The sequence below is a fragment of the Chanos chanos genome, chromosome 7 (assembly GCF_902362185.1).
Source record: "Chanos chanos chromosome 7, fChaCha1.1, whole genome shotgun sequence".
Taxonomy (NCBI): domain Eukaryota; kingdom Metazoa; phylum Chordata; class Actinopteri; order Gonorynchiformes; family Chanidae; genus Chanos; species Chanos chanos.
The window spans coordinates 44,194,660-44,217,105 of record NC_044501.1 but is presented as its reverse complement, the minus strand read 5'-3'; the positions used below and the strand labels follow the sequence as shown (position 1 = coordinate 44,217,105).

At 40.0% G+C, this 22,446-nt stretch overlaps 1 protein-coding gene across 1 annotated transcript; it reads right to left on the bottom strand.

Moving 5' to 3' along the window:
• Positions 1-20,370: 20,370 nt before the first annotated feature.
• LOC115816455 (uncharacterized) lies at positions 20,371-21,147 on the bottom strand (the record flags this gene model as incomplete). The annotated part of the gene is made up of 1 exon (XM_030779410.1): positions 20,371-21,147. A coding segment is annotated over one exon (777 nt), but the record flags the coding sequence as incomplete, so codon positions are not given.
• Between the last annotated feature and the right edge of the window lie 1,299 nt (positions 21,148-22,446).

Genomic DNA, 22,446 nt, shown 5'->3' with positions numbered 1-22,446 from the left:
CCTTCTGCCGTGAGCTGTCTGACCACAGAGAGAACTGGATCAACCAGCCCTCAGCCCAGTTCATCAGGTACAAAGACACACACACAAAATCCCCTTCAACTGGGCTCAACTTCTGTTTTTCCTTCTGCTTCCATCAATGTCTTCATACGTATTGTTTCATCTCTCTTATCTCTCTCTCTCTGTGCAGGTGTTTTATGGACCTGTGGTCACTGAGATTCTGTTCTGACGTGATGTGGAAGGCTGTTCTCCTGATGGAGCTGGTCGACACGGCAGCAGCCTTCAACTCTGAGTTCAGGATCGACAGACAGAATGTAAGAACACACACAGTGTACTCAGTCTACTGGACATTAAAGTGCTGATACTTTTGTTGTAAATGAGGATGTGTGTTGACATGAAGTTTGTGTTTCCATGTGTTTTCAGGATGCGCATGAGTTCCTGATGTTCACACTGTCCCAAATGCAGAACCAAGATTTGACTCTGGGGTTGGTTGGAAACCTGAGCTACCAATGCCCAGTGAACAAATACCTGAGCTTCCAGCTGGTGTGTGTCAGAACCTGCAACAGGTACAAAGACTCTGATATCATCTCTACTACTATTACCACTACTACTACTACTACTAGTAATAATAATAATAATAATAATAATAATAATCATAATAATAATCATAATAATAATAATAATAATAACTGCATCTAATCACTGGGAGTTTAAAGTGTTGGTACATGTGTATTTACGTGTCATTTTTGTGTTCTCCAGCTGTGGAGCTCAGAGGACCAAAGCGGAGGAGTACACACATCTCTCCGTGGACCTGGTTCCGAGGGGCTCAGTCGTCGACAGCCTGAACCAGTACCTGAAGGTCAGAGTCTTTTTCTCTCTGTACAGCAGCCTGTATAAAACATTACTAGTCTAAAGTCATACTTAATGAAGTGATACATTTAACATTAAATCTATGTAAACTGTTGGGTTCAGATGTTGAGTGTAGTCTTAACTCAGGCCTGTGTTGTGTGTGCTCTGTAGGGCTCAGAAGTGGAGTGCAGGTGTGAGACCTGTAATGGACAGTCCTCCACGTGGAGCTACCAGTTTCACACACTGCCCAGGTGAGTTAACGCACAGCAAGATTTAATCACCATTAAGAGTTCTATGCAAACTGAATGTGTCGCTATTCAACTAAATGATTCATTGTTAGTGACTGACTTTAAACCTTGTCACTGAATCTTTTGACTTTCGCTGGTACATTGTCTACCTCATTCTTAAAAGTACTTGACTCTATTGTTGAACTATGTTGATTTTAACTTTAATATACACATTTGCGTACTTTGGTTATGTTTTAACAGTAGTAATGGATCTGTGTTTCTCTCTCTATAGGGTCCTTGTGCTCCACATTAAAAGATACAGATTCACTCCGTCCTTCAGGCCGGTCAAACAGAAGGACGAGATTAACCTCCTCCCTGAGCTGCGCCTCAATGTACCACATCAGGGGTGAGAAAACACACACACACACACACACACACACACACTCACACACACGCGCGCACACACACACACACACACACACACACACACACACACACGCGCGCACACACACACACACACACACACACGCGCACATTGTGTTACCATATTGTCCCATTGCTAAGTTTGTTTAGTTACTCCTCAGGTCAATGCATACATAATAAATAAACTCATTTATATGATGTGTAATAATACTGAATAGACTCATTTATATGATGTGTAATAATACTGAATAAACTCATTTGTATGATGTTGTGTTACAGCCGTGTCACCACTGTGAGGCCAGGGTCAGGGGTCATCGGATGTCAGCAGGACGTGATCTGCACAGGTATGTTACCAAGATCATAAGAGACAGACAGAACTAATTCAAGCAAGATAGACATTATAAATCAAAAGCAGAATCACAGATATGTCATAGACAGAAGACATCAAACTCAGAGCTGTGCTTAAGAGCTCATTTTTTCTTTTCCTTCATAAAAGCAGAGGACAAAGCAGAGGAGAGAGCATCAGACAGGGACAACATGGTGAGGGAAAGATAAGATAGAAAACAGAGAGAATCAGGGTGATGTAACGTGTGATAGAAGAGAAAGAGAGAGAGAGAGAAAGAGATGTACAGGCAGGGAGAGAGAGAGAGAGACAGAGAGAGTGGGGAACAGAGACAGAGAGAAAGTGTGTGTAGGAGAGAGAAACTGAACGAAGATGAAGAGAGAGGACAAGAGAGGATATCACATATCAGATAATGTGTGTTTTGTTTCTGGTTTCTGTCCTTTGGTCCTGTGTGTGTGTTTGTGTTTGTGTGTGTGTGTGTGTGTGTGTGCTGTCTCTGGTTTGTAGGTTGAGAGGAGCGACAGGTACACTCTAGTCAGTGTACTCAGTCACATCGGCTCCACGATGAACTCTGGTAAGTTCACTGACACACAACACACACCTTACAGCCCAGAACATCCATAAACAAACACTGGAGACTGTTCTGTGTATTAATATCCTCATATGGAAATATTCACATACACACCACTACTTCAGTCACATCCACCAAACAGACTCACACTCTTAGTCTACTGTCATAATGGTTGTGGGCAGAGGTAGAACTTATAGAACTAGTGATATAAGCAAATTATTTTCTCATGACTTATGAATTTTACTAAACAATTCACATTGTGCTCATTTTTAAATATGACTATTCACAAAACCCCTTCAAACTGAATTCCTCTCCACAGGGCACTATGTAGCTGACTGCACCAGCCAGAAAGATTCACGCTGGTTATCAGTCAGCGATAAGAGCGTCTCCACGACAACGAGGGAGCTCGCTCTTAAAAAGAGGAGGACCACAGCCTATGTTTTGTTTTATCAACTGAAGGAGTAGACACTCGTGCTGCAACAAAGATTTATGCAGGTGAAGTACACACACTGCTCTTTCATACTGTTGGTTAATGACTGAAAGTTCATGAAACTGATATGATCCTGACAGACTCTTTTTCTCTCTTTTCACAGGGTGTCTGCTGATTCTTCAGGCTCCAGTGGTCTCTCCTGTTGCATTGTGGGGTGTTGCAAATCGTGGATCAAAAATGTCCCTGCGTCAAATCAGACAACCTGTTTTGTGCCAAAAGAGGATGGTCTTCCCCTTTGAGTCGGGTTCCTCTCAAGGTTTCTTCCTCATAATCTGAGGGAGTTTTTCCTTGCCACTGTTGCCTTAGGCTTTTGCTCACTGGGGGTCTCAGGTCCAGGTGTCTGTCGAAATGCTTAATAAGAAAAGTCCTCTGCACATGAAATTCTGATGGGACAGCTAAATAAACACTGAACTTTGAACATTACTTTACTCTGATCTTTTGTCTTATTTCATACTGTGTGTGTGTGTGTATTAAAAATACAACTCACAAATGCTATAGTCTGTATTCATAGCTTGTAAGCACTCTGTATTCTGTAGAGCCATTCAACATAGTAATTGTTCTGTTCTATCATACAGAGTTTGATGCACAGATCACACAAGCTTATTCAGTTTGGTTTTATGGCTAAAGAAGATGTGTTTTTTTTTCTTCTTTTCAATTATTTTACAAATTCTGAAAATTCCATTCAAGCAGGTCTACCAAATCGAAATTTTGAATTTGTTGTGTGATTGGAGAAATAACTGAGTAACTCAAACCAGGATAAACAACTGAACGCCAAGAACTTTGTCTTAAGTTTCAAAGTTTTAAAGTTGTGTTTGTTCTTCTGCCTTTGCCCAAATTTCTTTTTCTTTCTTTCTTTCTTTTTTGCAACATCCAAAAAGAATTTAAATTTTTTAAAGTCCTGCAACATCCTGGTCTTCTTTAGTCATTTAAAATAAGTGTCTGTGTTCGCTAGTTGTGATCAGCTGTGTGTGAGAAAAGCCATTAATACTGGCCCCACTTCACAGGTCAAAGGTCAAAACACATAATGAGATAACCATAATCAGATTAGCCAGCTTGCCATATAAAAAGATGGATTAACATCTCCATATGTTTATCTTTTGTTTGTTCGTTTGTTTGATAGATACATACATACATAGACAGACAGATTTATTGATTTCTCAGAATGATTGGCCATGGTCACCACAGCCTAATTTGTCAGTTTTCATTTATTTCTCCCTTTCACATATTTTCTGTAATGACTTGAGATGCATTAAAATCTACTGGGATTTCATTTGTGCTGTAGCATCTTTCACTGTTGGTATTTAAGACGTGATGAAAAGCTGTAGTCACTAGGTCATATCAGGGACATCAACTACATACATACATCAACATACAATACACACTTGAACGGACACACTTGCTGGATATCAAAATGTAAAAAAAAAAAAAAAAAAAACTGGTTCTCAGCATATCTGTACGAAAAACTGCTGACACATTCAAAGGAAAATGGTGTATCATCATCCCCATTCATTAAGTCAATCATTGAATAACCAAATAACTAACTCAATAAATAACAAAATCGCTCTCACTCACTCACTCACTCACTGAATATTCAAAACACTCACTGAATAATCAAGTCACTCACTCACTCACTCACTAACCCAATCACTCCATCATGTAAAATCTGAACAAGAAATCATGGAGAGGACACAGCACAACAAAGACAGACTGATTTGTAACTAGTTTAATTCTGTAAGCAAACTGGGAAAAGAGGCGGCAAGACAAGCAGGACATCAGTGAGAGGCTCGTTTCACCAGTGGTGGCACAGTGGCAGAAATGGAAAATGCAGTCAGACATGTCATGGCATATTCACACACTATTTGCCTTATGCATAGCCAGCCTTCAACATCAATCAATAACTGCTGTAATAGATACACTGATACACTGCAGCAGTAGTAGACCTTGCAGTCTTATTCCAGAGAGCCTGAGACTTGGAGAAGGCTGACCTCGACAGCTTCTTGTAGGACAGAGGCCTACAAGAAGCTATCGAGGTCAGCATACTAATAGTTATCATTCATCGCACATGCCAAAGGCGTCGAACGTACGAGTGCCCTTCAACTGCCTGCACGCAAGGCCAACGGAATGCCTCTTAAAACTGCTGGGATCCAGCCAATGTGCTGTAACTCCAATAAAACTCCTTCTCCTTGCAGTCCAGCAATCAGTTGTTGTGGCAATGTATGCAGTCTTCCTCATTGCTTCTTTCACCTGCTCCTTCATCACTGCTGTGGCTTTATCAATCTTGCGCCGCACAGAGGTTCGAGATAGGACAGTGCAGTTTGGCTGTAGATCTTGGATAAGGCTTTGGAATGATGGCTGTTCAACAAGAGAGAAGGGCTGGAAACCCTGAACTATAAAGTTGAGTACTGCATCGTCAACACGTTTCTGAGAGACTTGCTTTGTTTCTTCAAGCTTCATCTGTTTGATATTTGAGGAAGATGTCCCAGCCCCAGCTTTTCTCTTGCAGGCAGTTGTAGTCAGTTCACAATATTTCTTCAGGTGACATCCAGGCGTCCTCTATAAAAGACAGTGTATAACTTCAGTTAAATAGGCTGTAGGCTAACTCAGATTGGTGATAAAAGGATAAACACTTCATGTTGTAGGCTAGCTGAAATGTGAAACAGCTGGATGACCCTCACTTATCCCCCGCCCCCTTTCTGAAAGGACTTAAGTCAGCAACGTTAACTCGACATTTTTGCTTGGTAACTATTAGTATGCGTCAGCAGTGGATTCACGCAGGACCGGGTGTCCCAACTGCTTTCCAAGCTAACTGGTTCCCCTACGCGTTCACATGCTGTGTTAGCAGCACTTGTTGTCTGCCTCTGTCACCATATTCACAAGCGTATTACTCGCGATTTTCAAGTCGCATCTCGGCGAATATGCCTGTACAAATGAGCAGTGAGCACTACATCACAGCCACCTACGCAAAAAGCTAGCGCGTGAACGCGTACAGGAACAAGTTCACTTGAAAACCGGTTGAGACATAACATCGGTCCAAATAACACAACTTGGCGGGAAAATCCATAAACATTCATTAAAAAGTCGTTTGACCAACCATAACACAAAATCTGCAACCACTACAAGCAGAGACAACTTTGTTTAAAATGTTTACTGGAATTAAACAAATGTTTACAAATGTTTACATACCTCGACATGCTTCCTCATTTCAGAAATCTCAAACATGGACTTCAAATATGTCCATGGGTGCTCTGGCATGGAACCTTTATTTTTACTTTTATCTTTATCTGCTGTAGCAGTACTCATCATTACAACTGCCAAGTTCAACTGTTCCAAAAATGCAGCACGCACTGAACTTGACTGACAGCGTAGGAATAATTTACTGTGATTGCTTTTTCTCCTGTGACGAACACAGTATGGCCTATCGCATTTTAGAAAAGAAAATTTGTCCGCTGGCTTCAAAGCGAAGCCTCCAAATAACGAGTAACGACAACCTTCATAGAAATGTAGTGGAGTCAAAAGTACAGTATTTGTCTTTCAAATGTAGTGGAGTAAAAGCCATAAGTTTTTTTAAAAAAAAATTGATACTCAAGTAAAGTACAGATAGTCGAAAAATATACTTAAGTACAGTACTTAAGTAAATGTACTTCGTTACTGTCCACCCCTGGAATTAAGAGCTGAGCGATAACTGGTTTCTGTGCTGCTGTTCACAGGCTGCTTGTGAGATTATTTAGTGCTGTCAGGCGCAAACGGAAAAAAAACTAGACGCATGTGAAGAATAAACCAATCGAAAGGCTTGTTGAAGAAGCCAGACAACTGTTCAGTAACTGAACTGAAATGACGAGAATAACACGCTGACGTTTAACATTGACAACAAGAGTTTAGGCTCGCAAGACAAAGGATAGACTACGCAACTGAAAAACGAACAGTCAAAGCTATCTAATTATTAGATTCAAACGGAACAAAACGGGCCAGGGTAATGAGGGCTTTATGAATGCGTTCTACCACCTCAAAAAGTGAATCAGTCCTACACGTTATGCATCTGCCTGGGATTAAATCGTTGTTAGAACCCTTGACTGTCACTCGAATACTCGAAAAATTAAGAATGACATGTTGAACACGGAGTACTGTCCTTGTCCAGCGGACAATCTTCAGCGCATGTCTCATAACGTGCCGAAACTGAAAGAAAAAGGTAAGCCACTTAAATTCAGCAACATCTTCTCATCTGTCTCGGTTCCTGGACCTAGAGTACCAGCTAGATCCACACGATACTACTTTCTTAGATTAATTTAGCGTCTCGGTTAAGTCAAAGATAATATGGCGGAGAAAGTGAGTGTTTTAACTGACCGTGGTTACACTTTTATCCGTGAAACTGGGAAAGGAGCTTTTGGCAAAGCAATTCTGGCGCAGTCAAGTAACGGGAAAATAGTCGTAATCAAGGAAGTTCAAGTAAGTCTCTTTAATTCCTATTTTGTATTATTTCACTTGATTAAATAGCATTCTACCGCGCACTCCTAAACAATGTCAACTTTAAACAGCTTTCACCAGGACAAGCTTCATATGCAAAAAATGAGGTGGCTTTTCTCAGGGCCATGACACATCCGTACGTTGTCAGCTATGTGGATTCTTTTGAAGGTAACAGTGAAATATAGTCAGGGCAGTTTAGTCTGTTGGTCTCTGTGTTGTACATCCCTCTAATAATGTTTACTTATATTTTCACCTGAGCGATTAACAGACCAAGGAAAACTATATACAGTCATGGAGTACTGTGAGGATGGGGATCTTGCACGCCAAATTGAAAACCAGAGAAGACAAGGTGTTCCTTTTTCAGAGGAGAAGGTGGGGAATTTCTTGACATTATGTTTAAAGAGGGTATCATTAAAAAGTATGAAAAGCATTACATCAATTCAGGGAAGATTAAGGTCTTAAATTGCTTTAAAGCGTGTAATATCGGCCTACACCCTTCAGAAGTTGTATATGTTTGTTCATCATTATATCTTTATAATTCTGACCGATTGTTTCCGACCGCACAATAATTGACGCATGGCTGCAGTTTGGAGTGAGACTGAGAAGCGGTAAAGTTAGCGCAATACAAACGGTGTTGTGCCGAATTCTCAGCCAAAACTGCACTCCGTTTTACTAACGCACGGGGGTGAATATACGCAATTTCTGCGACTCAGAAACTACGGTGGGCAAGGAACAATCAGCTGTTATAAAGCCAATTTAATCGGAACCAGACAGACACTCATTTTTATCGATAATTAGGATTTTACCGAATTTTCGAACACTAACAACATAATTATCAGAGAGTATGGTAGTGTGAAAGTAACTTGAACAGCGAACACTCATTGTAATGTCAGCTTATTTAGAAGGTCTTGGCAGACCTGCCCATCGGTTGGTGAAAGACTGTATGTGAATGTCTCTGTTTTGTTTTTGTTTTTTTATGTTTGTTTGTTTGTTTTTCTTTTGTTTTTGTTTGTTTGTTTTATCTCAAAACAATTATAATAAGATAACTGTTCTATGAGATGAAATAGAGCATTAGATGCCCCACATATCAGATCCCAGGCTATTCTGCTTTCGCTTCCTCAGAAATGACTCGTTATGTACGTTGTCACTCCGCCGTCACGAACATAGTTTTGCTGATACCTGCAGATAATCTGTTGCAGTAAAAATAAAAAAAAAATTAAAAAAAAACTTTTTGCCATATTTTGTCAGTGAAAATCTGAGCAAGTACAAAAAGTAATTTCCTTATGCTGACATTTACACCTTCAAAACATTTGCAGATCATTAACTGGTTTGTGCAGATCTGCTTGGCACTGAATCATGTGCACCGTAAGCACGTCCTACACAGGGATATCAAACCAAAGGTACTTTTTTTTTTTTTTTTGGTCAAAGTGCAACCCTATAGTTCAATATTTCAGTGCTGGTACATGACTTGTCACAGGCTTTTATGAGCACTGTGAGTTGTGGCTGCATCTGCCTTTTGTTTTGTTTGGTTTTTTTTACATTTTGATCTAACATCATTTGAATAATTTCTAATTTCATATGAAAATCACAAAATGAAGTCCTCCCTTTGTTTTGCTGTTGTGACTTTGCTCATTTGAAATAGGAGCCCATTATGAATATAATAATCACACACATTCAGGTTAATTCAGTTAACACAGTATTCCGGTCCATGGAATTCATTACCCTTTTTTCCCCCCAGAACATATTTGTTGCTCAAGATGGTACATTGAAACTTGGGGATTTTGGACTCTCCAAGATGTCAAAAAGGTAAATAACTGCCCAAACAGCACTAACAATCCAAAACTGCATATGATTATACTGAAAACCCATTCAAATATATAGAGCGTTAAAAACCTGATCAAATCTTTAAGACGGCACTCTTCAAAATATTTTATAAAAAAAAAAAAGAAATGATATGGTTTGGATATCTTTACTCAACAAACACAACTCTATGAACAATAATTTGCTTCCATCACATATGATCAGAAAGCATAAACAGAGCAGGGGTTAGTGCAACAAATGTCACAACGTCAGACTACGAGCGCCACAGCGCAAATACACATGTGACTTTTGTTGCACCAGCCCTAGTTCTGTTGGTGCTTTGTGCTGATTTATAAAGCAAACTACATGTTGTTCATTGATTTGTGTTTGTTTAGTAAAGATACACAAACTGTGTCATTTTACATTTTTTTTTCACAGTGTAAAGTGAATATGTTTACCAAATGCAACCATTCAAGAGAAAATGAAATTATATTGCAATGCTCTTAAGATCAGAAGATTATGCGATATCACTGGATGAAATACTAGATTACATGCCTCCAGAGATGTCCCTAGTTGGACGCCTGGACAAACCTTACAACAACAAATGGTATGTACCTATGTATGTACGTATATGCATATGTGTGTATGTATGTATGTGTATGTGTATGTATGTGTGTTTTTATTTAGTTTTCATTCATTCCTTTTATATTAGACTGCTGCTAAAGCACATAAATATCACAAAAGGCCTGAAGGGTAATATGAGAGAAAAGTGTGCACCATAACAAGTCACCTTTCATGTTTTTGGATTGACTTGAGATCCATCCAAATGCAATAATTAACTAATAATTGATTCAAATGATCTTGTTGTTCACTTATATAACATAGTAACACACGAAGAACAAAGACCTGTTAGTTGATGCCCAAACAACATACTCATTTGTAATAACTGTTCTGAGCTGTGAAGTGTACCACATTCCAGGAAATGCCTGCATTATACAGAAATAGTCTATTAGCATCTCCTAGCTAAAGGAAACTGCTATCAGGCATAAAATATTCCACATACAGAACAGTGCTTTATTACTTTGTAGAGACTTGAGATGATTGCACCAAAACAACTGATGTAGTTAGGGATAGTATTTTTGAATTATGCATGATCAGTCTACCTAGTATAAATGCGAGGAATTTAAAAAGGGCATTCCTCCCTCTGGAGTCCTCATTTTTTATTTTTATTTATTTTTTTGTTAATGACACTTTGGAGAATTCTCTCATATGTTCTCTTTATTTATGAGACTGTCTCTTTGTTGCAGTAACTGCACTCTTTACATAGTGGCTGGCCTCTTCAAAATAAGAATAAGAATAAGAACACAAGTTTATTTAGAGCCCAATATCACTATTTATAGTCTCAAGGGGCTTTACATGTCCACAACAAAGTCAAATCAAAATCATATGATCCATAAGTTAGAGAAAATAGATAAGTCTTTAGTTTGGTTCTACAGTAATGAAGAGAGTTTGCCTCCTTCATTTCTGTAGGTAGACTATTCCAGAGGAAGGGGGCACGGTAGGAAGCCAGCAGACGTCTTTTTAACTCTTGGAACGACTAATAGTCCAGAATGCTGAGAGTGCAGGGTGCGAGGGGGGTTATAGGGAGTAATTAAGTCCAAGCCCATGTAAAATTTTATATGCTAATAAGAGGTCTTTAAAATCTGCCCTTGCATGAATTGGGAGCCAATGAAGGGAAGTCCAGAATGCTGGCATCAGCATTCTGGACCAATTGAAGACTTTTGGTAATAGGGGCAGGTTGACCAGAGAACAGAACATTGCAGTAATCGAGGCGAACTACAAGTGTAAACTTGAAGCTTAATAAACTTAGTTTTTGTTATTTGGATTCAAGCAAATAAGAAAGGCAATGTAATGTAAATCTAATGTAAATCTCTGTGATCGCACACACACACTGAACAGTGAGCAGTGAATTTGTCCGCTGCATTTAACCCATCCAACACACCAGTAGTGAACACACACACCAGAGCAGGAGCAGTGGGCAGCATTCGTTGTGCCCGGAGGGCATTGGGGTTAAGTGCTTTGCTCAAGGGCACACAGTTGGTCCTGGGAATCGAACCGTCACAAGCCCTATTCTCTAACCTTTAGAACACGGCTGCCCAGGCATCAGCAATATCTAATCCTCTATGGTTCTCTCACTGTCGAGGAAACCAGGCAGTCAGCAACAATATTCGTTTAGATAGATACATACCTGACATTTCAAACGCATCTACTTTCCTGAAGGTGAAGGCTGGAAGTGATGTGCGAATTAACTCTACTATCAGGGTAGTGTTCCCCCTACTGTGCATGTGTGGTACTTATAACAAGTTAGTAAATCTCACTTAAGATTGCAATTACTTACTTATCTAAGTTTTTTAAAAGACATAAAAGGTCACTTTTTCCCACTTTGCCCTTCATGGCCTATATAACTGCTCAGATGTCTTTGGGATGTTTTACTATATGTTGAAAGCTTCACTGTACATGATACACAACCTTTTTTTTATTGCCTAGTGACATCTGGTGCTTAGGAAGAGTCCTTCAAGCATTGATGTCCCAAAATGGTCATGTGAGTCAAATTATACTTAAACAAAGGTGGACAATGTCTTCTATGTCCATAATTCATGCTGCTGAAACCATTGACGTTTGTTTGGAACTCTTTGTGATAATGCCTTCTGACAGGAAATAAAAATGCAAAATTTTGTTAGGTTTATACAAAATATCAAGTGTGTATGTCTAGGCGACTTGTCTTATTATAGTTTTGACTGACAGAAAATTTTGTCTTGTGCATTTACTACACATAATTTATAGGTCAATATGTGGGGGACAAAATAAATCTTCATCAGGCATACATCACATTTTCTGGAAGCCTGAAGTGTTTAGTATTTGAAATTGGCATATACATATACATATTGGCATATATATATATCTCATCACCAACACCAACATTGTATCTTTGCAATTCATAAATATTGTATGAAAAAGCCACGTTTCTACATATATTTTGAACATCAAGCATATTAACTTTGAAAGGTTTAATTTAACATGCAAATATGTAGAATGAAATGTTAATCACTGGATCACAGGCATCTGGAAACTTCTCTAAGCATCTGCAAGATCTTGTCAAGGAGCTTCTTCAACTCAACCCACGTAACAGGCCAAAAATAGGAGAAATATTGGAGAAGCCCTTCTTAGCGAGGAGAATAACCATGCATCTTTCGAAAGAGGTGACTACTGAAACTGTTGTCATCTTGTTTCTGTTGACAGTTATGGTCCTTTACATTACAGATGATTTCATACCGATAGGTGCTGTATGATTTTATTTTGTGTCACATTTTACAGATGATCCAAGAGGAATTTGATGAGAAATTCCAAAAATTATTAGGTATGTAGGCTATGACTTTAGTAAGTGTTTGACCATCAGCTTTAAAAGAATGTGGCCATGATTGCAGCTTTCAGAGAGAATGCAATGTCTTCTCACATGCTTGGTTCTTGGTGTTTCTTTTTCCTCCTCCTCCTCCTCCTCCTCCTCCTTTTATTTTTTCTTCTTCGTCTTCCACCGTCTTCTTCCTCCTTCTTCTTCTTCTTTTTATTCTTTTCCTCTTCTTCTTCTTCACTCTCCTCTTACTCTTCCTCTTCATCATCCTCCTCCCTCTCTTCCTCTGTTCATTCCAGTTTGATTTACAATATTATTCTACGGTTTTCCTCAGGTGTAATTCCCAAAAGATCTGAAACAGTGGTTGCTGCACAGTAAGTATCTAAATGCATGCTTTATGAATAGCTACATGTTTATTTTATGCATCTCTGATAACTGTTATACACTCTATACAGTCTATCTTGCAATGCATTGTTGCTGTAAAATAAAAATCGGCACACTTAAAGTAATAGCTGGGTTAATGCTATTCCTTTTGTCACATACTGTAAATGTTTTGCCCACTGATCTAAGACAGGGCTCCCAAATCATGGGTTGACCCGCCAGAACAGGAATCACATAGATCCTTCCATGACAAAGTTCTCATGCGAATCTTATAGTTTTAACATTAAATTATCATGGCAAATTATGTTTGTAAATAATGTGAACATCTATGTCAAAAATAGGGTGTTACTTTCTAAGTTTTATTCCTTAAATACTAGGAACGTGGAAGAACCTGTTGATGCAGTCAAAAGAAGCTCCAGTTCACTGCAGTTCTACTATCATGAAAACCAGGAAGACCTCCAGGCTGAAATCAAGGAACTGGATGAACTCACGCATTCATTGGAAAAACTGCACAAGCAAACCACTATAGCAAGTCTATCAGGAGGAGTGATAGGAGGAGTTGGAGGAGTCACCTCAGTTGTTGGCGCCATCCTGGCTCCCTTCACATTGGGAATCTCTGTGATCGTAACAGGAGTAGGACTTGGGGTTGCTGCTCTAGGTGTGGCCGCTAATGCTGGTTCAAATTTCCGTAACATGTTCAAACAGATGGAATTAGTCCCGAAAATTGGGAGAATCCTGACTGACATTCAAAACGTGATGGAGCACATTGCTGAAAATCTGGGGAATCTCTTCGTCGACATAAACAACCTACAGGGCATAACAGACAGGTTCACGCCCTCCTCCCCTGACAAAATTAGAACAGGGGCCGGAGCAGGAAAAGGCGCGGCAGGGATAGCAGAACTTGTTCGTCTGATTCAGGTAGCCAGTATTGGTGAAGCAGCTGCCCAGGCAGCCAGAGTAGGGAGTGCAGCAGGTATAGCTGCAGGCGTTCTCTCCAGGATATTTCCCTTACCGGACGTCTGTGTTGCTCGTGGTGCCAAAAAGGTTCATGAAATCAATAAGCATGAATGGTCATCTGACTCAGAACCACTACTATCAGAGCAGAGAGAGAAAGAGATCAAATCAGAGAAACTTAAATTCATAATTGAGTTAAAGAACATAGTCACAGAGTTCCAGCAGACTCTTAATGACCTTGACTATATAACTGCCGAATTGGAATCAGTTCTTTGATTGCTGCAAAAGTTATACATAGTTCATTGCTTGGATTTTGTATATATTAAGATAAACATGAAGATTAATTGACCCCCTTCGTAATGTACTAGATATGGTAGCACCATTAACTATAAAAAATAGACGTAAACACTTAATGCCTTGGTTTAATAATGAAACCCGCGCGCTGAAGCAGTTGTGTGGAAATTGGAACGAAACTGGCAGGCAACCAGACTAGAGGTTTTTCACCTTGCATGGCACGACAGCCTGATAGATTATAAATGCGCTCTCTACACAGCCATATCCGCGTATTACTCGAAAATAATTAATGTTAACAAAAATAACCCCAGGTTCCTTTCTGATACAATATCTAAACTTACCCAGAATCACTCCCCTCAATCTAGCCCTTTTACCGCAAATGATTTAGTTGAATTTTTCTAGCAAAAAATAGACTTAATTCGTCGTAATATTCAAATTAATTTATCAAATCAGACTGCCTGCACACGCTCTCTGTTACTGCGCCTAAGATTAGTCAGGATGTGCACCCTTTAACTAAGTTTAACCCTATCTCTCTAGACGCACTGTCCAAATTGGTGCACTCTGCTAAACCAGCTTCTTACCTCCTTGATCCTCTACCTGCTAAACTTTACATGGAGCTTTTCTCGGTTCTTGGCCCAACAATCTTAAACACTCTAAATATGCCACGTAAATCTGGTATTGTACCCTCCTCTTTTAAAACAGCTGTGATCAAACCTTTACTTAAAAAACCAAACCTTGACCCTGAAGCCTTAAATAATTATAGGCCTATCTCTAATCTCCCGTTTCTTTCAAAAATACTTGAAAAAATTGTAGCTGCTCAGCTGATAGCCCATATGTCCTCTAACAGTCTGTTTGAAATATTTCAGTCAGGCTTCAGGTGTTTTAACTCTACTGAAACCGCGCTTACCAGAGTAACTAATGATATTTTATTAGCCATGGATGCTGGATGCTGGTGCTACTTCTTTTCTTATTCTGCTTGATCTGAGTGCAGCATTTGACACAGTCGATCACACCATATTGTTAAAGCGTCTGGAAAACCAAATTGGCATTTGTGGCCTGGCGCTCTCTTGGTTTAAATCTTATCTCTCTGAGAGAAATACGTGTGTCCACTACAATAATGTGACCTCTGAATAAGCTTAACTATGGTGTTCCTCAGGGATCAGTCCTTAGCCCTCTTCTATTCTCTGTTTACATGCTCCCTTTGGGTGACATTATTTGTAGTTACAACATTAACTTCCATTATTATGCTGATGATACTCAGATTTTCTTACCCATCCAGCATAATGACCGCTCTGAATTGGCTAACCTTGAGGCATGTCTTTGTGCTATTAAGGGTTGGATGTCTTCAAATTTCATGATGCTTAACGCAGGCAAGACTGAAATGCTGGTCACTGGTCCTCCTACACATAAGCATCTTTTTAGTGATCTTACCCTAAATTTTGACAACTGCATCATCTCTCAAAACTCTTCAGCTAAAAACCTCGGTGTGATTTTTGACTCTAGTCTCTCGCTAGTCACTCACATCAAGAACACAACCAAAACTGCCTTTTATCACCTCTGTAACACTGCTAAAATTAGGCCCTTTCTAAGTATGGCTGATGCAGAAACCATTGTTCACGCATTTGTCACGTCTCGCCTCGATTACTGCAATGTTCTTTACTCTGGCCTGCCTGCCTCTAGTACCAATAGTCTTCAGCTGGTCCAGAATACTGCTGCTAGAATTCTGACCAGAACGAAGAAGTTTGATCACATTAGCCCTGTCCTGGCTTCCCTTCATTGGCTCCCAATTCATGCAAGGGCAGATTTTAAGATCCTTTTATTAACATATAAAATTTTACATGGGCTTGCGCCTTCCTACCTGTCTGGTTTAATTACACCCTATAACCCACCTCGCACCCTGCGCTCTCAAGATTCTGGATTATTAGTCATTCCAAGAGTTAAAAAGAAGTCCGCTGGCAAGCGAGCCTTTTCCTACCGCTCTCCCTTCCTCTGGAATGGTTTACCTAAAGAAGTTAGGGAGGCAAACTCTCTCAATACCTTTAAAACAAAACTAAAGACTTATCAATTTTCTCGATATTATGCATGATATCATTTTGATTTGACTTTGTTATAGACATGTAAAGTCCTTTGAGACTATAAATAGTGATATTGGGCTCTAAATAAATACTATTAGTAGTAGTAGTAGTAGTAATAGTAGTAGTAGTAGTAGTAATGAAGAGGGCTATTTAGGCAGTCCCACAACACTGTTAAAAATCTGGTTAACTTTCACACAGAGAATCAAAAGTGAAAGTGAAGTGAAACGGAATCATGCAGTGTATTTCCCCTGTACAGTTTACCTTTTGTATATTATAGACAGACATCATATCATAGATTCAGAAAATATTGCTGTCAAACGCACTATTGATTTCTTCTAAATAGCGAAACATAAATTCAGTGATTTCTCTTGTATTCTTTGCTGTTCCAGTTTTAATCACAGCTCACAGTCTAAAATTTTAGTAACCAAAGAAGTAAGATTCTTCTAAAAAATGTTCAATTTCATTTTTTTGCTTTAGTAAATAATTTACATTAAATTAACATTTCAGTTACAGTAGAGATCACACACACACGCTCACACACACAATATATATATATATATATATATATATATATATATATATATATATATATATATATATATAAAAAAGAGAGAGAGAGAACATACAATTTAGTTCACAACATGTTCACACTGCATCGTGGCTATGGTAAACACTTCTTCCAAAACATATGAGAATGAATATCTTAACATGGTATAATTCTGTGTGAACTATCCCACTTATGAGACCTTGTCGTCACTAATTAGCATGTGAAAACCTGCAGACAGCATTGTGGTTATAACACGATTAGACAGGCATACCGTTGTTACTCTTAGGAAGGGAGGAGACAAAGCAAGCATAGACCATACAGGGATGTCTGAGTGACCATCATAGGGATGTAGGTCTACATCTTACAAGATCCCATTCTGGGCAATGCTGTGTTCCTAAACATGAATTTATTTTTTGTCCATGAATAAAATTATAAATCTAAAACATTAAGTGAGTGAAGTATTTCTGTCATTGGAGCTGTGTCAAATAATGTAATAATGTATTTTACATCCTTAGTACAGGACAAGGCAGTATTATACACGGATGTCAAATAATGTAGACTAATTAAAGAGATTACAAGGTTGTTTCTAGCTTTAGGAGCTAGAGGATTTAGGATCGTATTTTGATGTCTTATGCTTTTATGCTTTCCCTTGGTCTGGGTTTTCAACTGTTCTAGACTTTCCCCTAAAGCCTCAGTTTAGAGTTGCACCTGCCAACTTCATCTGGTAAATTTATGTGACAGAATCAAGCTGATCACTTTCAGTTAATTATGGAGTGTTTCTTAATATAATTGAAATTAAGCCACATTGTGTTTAGGTGGTTCACCACACCAATGCTATATGAATTCTTGCTTGAACTAACCTTGCCAATAAACTCCTTAATCACAGTAACATTGTTACATTTGTTACATTTCTCTGATGGAGCTGCCTTGTCTTTGTTGTCAATGACTCTGATGTTAATGACTGAGAAATGGTACTCATCAGAGACTTTAACTGGGATTGGCTTTCACTGGGAAGGCCTTAAAAATCACCTCTGTTCATGTTTTGTTACATGCCTTTCCATTTAGGAAATGAACTTTCACTTCATGGTCATGACTGTAACCACTCTCGGACTAGGACCAGGGCCTAAAAATGGATGAGGGACACCTCAAGGATGCAGATGACAAAGATGGCTGCAAGTACATCAGAATACAGCAACACCAGGAGAACCTGTCAGAAGAGGTTAAGTATAGTATAAGGAGGTCAAAGTATAAAGAAGGATTGCACAATAACAGAGTGAGAGAGTTATCCACCTACTGACATAGCCAACACCGAGTACTTGAAGAGGCACAACAACATTGCAGCTCTGCGGCATAGGAACATGTATAAGCACCACCAGAACCCACTGCATGGGAAGCTCTTCCAGGATAAAGCTGAACCTGTGACAGGATGACAGGGTAAAGATCCTGTGGGACATGGAACTCAGAACCAACAGGAAGATCCCAGCAAAGTGGTTGGACGTCACGGTGATTGACGAGAACACGAGAGGAGCAATGAACATTATAATTCCAGATGACAAGAATGTCTCAACCAAGAAGCAGAAGAAAATCAGTAAATACTTGCACCTGAAACTTGAGGTGCAAAAGATCTGGAACATGAAGGCCTAAGTCGTCCCAGTAGTGAGTAATAAATAGCTAGGGTATTATCACAAGGCTAGACCTAGTGGGCTTTGAACCCAGGTTGCCTGGGTAGAAGACAAACACTCAGTAAATGCTCCATCCAGGACTGCATTGAATCCAGTTGCAGAGTCAGATACAGGGGATTAAGTTGGATCTCAAAAAGGGTTTTAATGAAACACAAAATCTCGCAAGTCCAGAGAAAAAAGCAGCTCAATCCAAGAATAAAAACAGAAATCAGATCAAAAATGTAAAAACCTAGGCAAAATTAGCTTTTCCAAAAAACAAGCAATACAAGTCCAAAAGGTGAAAAAAGGCAAACAAACACAGGGAACAGCTCAAAGACTAAGCAAAGAATGAACAGAAGACCATGGTTTAAATAGATAGCCAAGACAAGACACAGGTGATACCAATACATCAATAATGAAGAACAGGGAAACTGAACATGTGGCAAGGACAAAACAAAAAGGCTGAGGACCCCTATGGCCAAAAAAGGAATGACACTCCCCACAATCGTGACAAGTATAGTTATAGTTATTGAAAAGAAGGGTGACTGAGAGTGCAGTGTTAGGTGTGCTGCTCCCTGTGTCACTGTGCCTTTGCGCTGTTCCAGGGACCTTCCTGTCACCGTGGGGTGTCAGTCAGAACACAATCCAAGCATCCAATTTGGGTTTTAATATTTATTACAAACGCACAGCACGACATGAGCACACTTGAACTTGCATAGAAAGAGGCTGAGGTTTGGCAAGGTATGGTCTGGTGTGGTTACTGGAAATAAAAATATAAACCATGAATAAACAGTGAATCGTGGATGTAGACATAAACATACATACAAATGCATAGACGTAAACAACACTATTTACAGGGAACATTTGGTTGCATGACTAGATACACTGTAATAACTTGCTGCCGGTCCACGTTCATGAGCCCACTAATAGCGCTACTGTGCTGTAGCCATATCGGTATCTTGACTGTATTATGCTACATAGCTAACGTTAGCATGCTAAATGGCTATGCTAAGAAAATAATTGGCAGGGCGCCGCCATCTTTAGCCGCCGTATTGGCTCGCTAATGAACGCTATACGTTGACCGGCACTATGGCAACGGAGGAGGGGTTACACTTAGGTCATGCAGGTCACAAGCATTGTATCGTTTATGCTATGTTTGATACGGCTATGTGGCTAGAACGTATTGACAGGAACTAGCTTACATATACCAATACTCGTATCTTAGTGACGGCAGATGGCAGGGAAATTATGGTAATTGTACATGCAACCGTTACTAATGACAGTGTTAATAAAGGCATATATATATATATATATATATATATATATATATATAGCAAACTATATGAAGTTAAATTACAAATCTTCCCTTTATTTACGAAAGATGCACCCTCAGCACAACAGTGTTTCGCACTTTCAGTCGTCACTGACGCACACCTCATAGCGCATTAGTTATCTGACACGTTGTGATTTGTAGTGTGAATATATTTAACTGACTGAAAGGACTTGTGTTTAAACAGGAAACATTTTGAAAGGGTAAAGTGACTAAATTTAGATGGTGGTGTTAAATGATTACTTTATCAAATGATGTAAGTGTATGTGAATCTACGTGAGTCTGTGTTATACTTTCCTTATATAACCATTTAGGCACTGTGTTACAATTTACAATTTAGTTATTTGGCAGACGCTTTTTACCAAAGCGACTTACAATCAGTGCATCAGTCAGAGTCAGATTTCTAATACCTTGTGAGCAGAGATCACAATAAGACCGAGCGTAAAATTGCCCCTTCGTATTGCGCCCCTGGAATACTTTGACAAACGCAGATACAAGACAAAGGTTTTTTTTTTTTTTTTTTTTTGGAAAGGGAGGTTAGGCATTGGGGGACAGGTGGGTTCTAAAGAGGTGGGTTTTCAGTTTCCTGCGGAAGATGGTAAGAGATTCTGTGGTCTTGACTGCATGGGGGAGGTCATTCCACCACCTCGGGGTAATGGCGGAGAAGAGGCGTGGTCGGGAGGAGCGACTGCCGGGTTCCCGAAGTGAGGGGACCGTCAGTTGTCCAGACGTCATAGAGCGGAGGGTCCTAGTTGGGGTGTATGGAGTTATAAGAGCCTGAAGGTATGATGGGGCAGAGCCTCTTGTGGCCTGGTAGGCCAGCACCAGTGTCTTGAACTGGATGCGGGCTGCTACCGGAAGCCAGTGGAGTGCAGTAAGCAGTGGAGTGACATGGGAGTGTTTAGGGAGGTTGAATACCAGGCATGCAGCGGTGTTCTGCACGAGCTGGAGCGGTCTGATGGCGCAGGCCGGCAAGCCAGCCAGTAGCACGTTGCAGTAGTCCAGGCGGGAGATGACAAGCGCTTGGACCAGGAGCTGGGTCGCCTGTTGTGTTAGGAATGGGCGGATTCTCCTGATGTTGTATAGGGAGAATCTGCAGGATCGAGTGACTGCCGCGATGTGATCGGAGTAGGTCAGCTGGTTGTCCAGTGTTACGCCAAGGTTTTTGGCTGCTGTGGTGGGGAATACCACAGATCCCTCGATGGTGATTGCAGCGTCGATCGCTGGGGAGTTCTTAGCAGGAAAAAACAGGAGCTCCGTTTTCTCTGGGTTGAGTTTGAGATGGTTAGCAGACATCCATGAGGCAATGTCTGCTAAGCAGGCTGCGATGCGAGGTTGAACCTGGGAGTCAGAGGGGGGGGAGGAGAAGAACAGCTGTGTGTCATCAGCGTAGCAGTGGTAAGAGAGGCCATGGGTGTTCTGAAGTTCCCAACTGGTGGCCCTTTTATACAGTTATAATAGCTGTAGGAGTAGCAGTAGAAGTAGTAGTATAACTACCACTAGGGTTGCAAACATTTTAATTTAACTTTTTTTTAATATGTCTGGTGTTTTTTGCTGAGCTTAGTTCTAGCTCTTATCTCAGTGGTTTGTCTGGTGGCTCAGAACATAATCAGATGCTGAATCAGAGATGCTTTGCACGTGTGTGTGTGAACGCACAGCGAACGCTGGTATAGGCTCCAGCAAACCCGCGACCTTAATTAGTATAAGCGGCTTTGAAAATGAGTGATATACATACACACACACACCTGTATATACATAAACAAATACATATACTTTAAACACACTAACATTTAAAATGAGTAATCAAACTGCCACCTGAACCAACAACTGAAGTGTGAAGAACCAACACATTAACATATTGTAATAATGACGGTCGTTCATTTCCCCAAAACAGAGAATCAACCCCACGAAATGGATGACTTTACATAGCACAAAAAGGGAGGGGGGACTCTTTTGTAGAGTTGTAACGGTTGACCGCTGTCTATGGTGCTGAGCGTTCTCGCTCGAGCGTCTTGTCAAATCCGTGGAGCGGAGCTAAGTGACAGGCTTATGAACAGTGTATCCCCGTGTCACGCGTGAGGAAGACTCAGTTCTCACCGTTAATCGCAAAAGGAAAGACAAACTCCCGCACTCAAAATCAGGCGTTAACCATCAGTTAACCAGTTGAATACCTTGGCCTAATTGTGGGAATACAGAAAGCTCACGCATTGAATAACAGCGTATTACTTAATATTAAAAAAAGTATCTATGATATGAACAAATAAATACGTAAATAAACAGGCATACTAAAATTTACTCCGAAAACATCTCTTTGGTGTCATAAATTGTCAAGTTATCCAGAGTCTGAGGGGCAATTTTTGACCGCCATAGACACTCTATAGGCCATTTGCTTTCCAAAATATTTACACAGAGGAAAATGACGTCACAATAAGCGATCAGCCGATGATACAATTATCTCGCATTTAGGGCGAGATCGCGTTCGTCCCGTTCACTTGAACACTTGACGACTCCGGTGAACTTTTTCAAGCACTGCGGACTTGACTCGTCTTGGAAGAAGCACTATGCCTTGCTTTTCGAAATTTTTGTGTTGTTTCCCTAAGGTAAGGTTTTTGAACATTAGAGTGGCTAAATTTT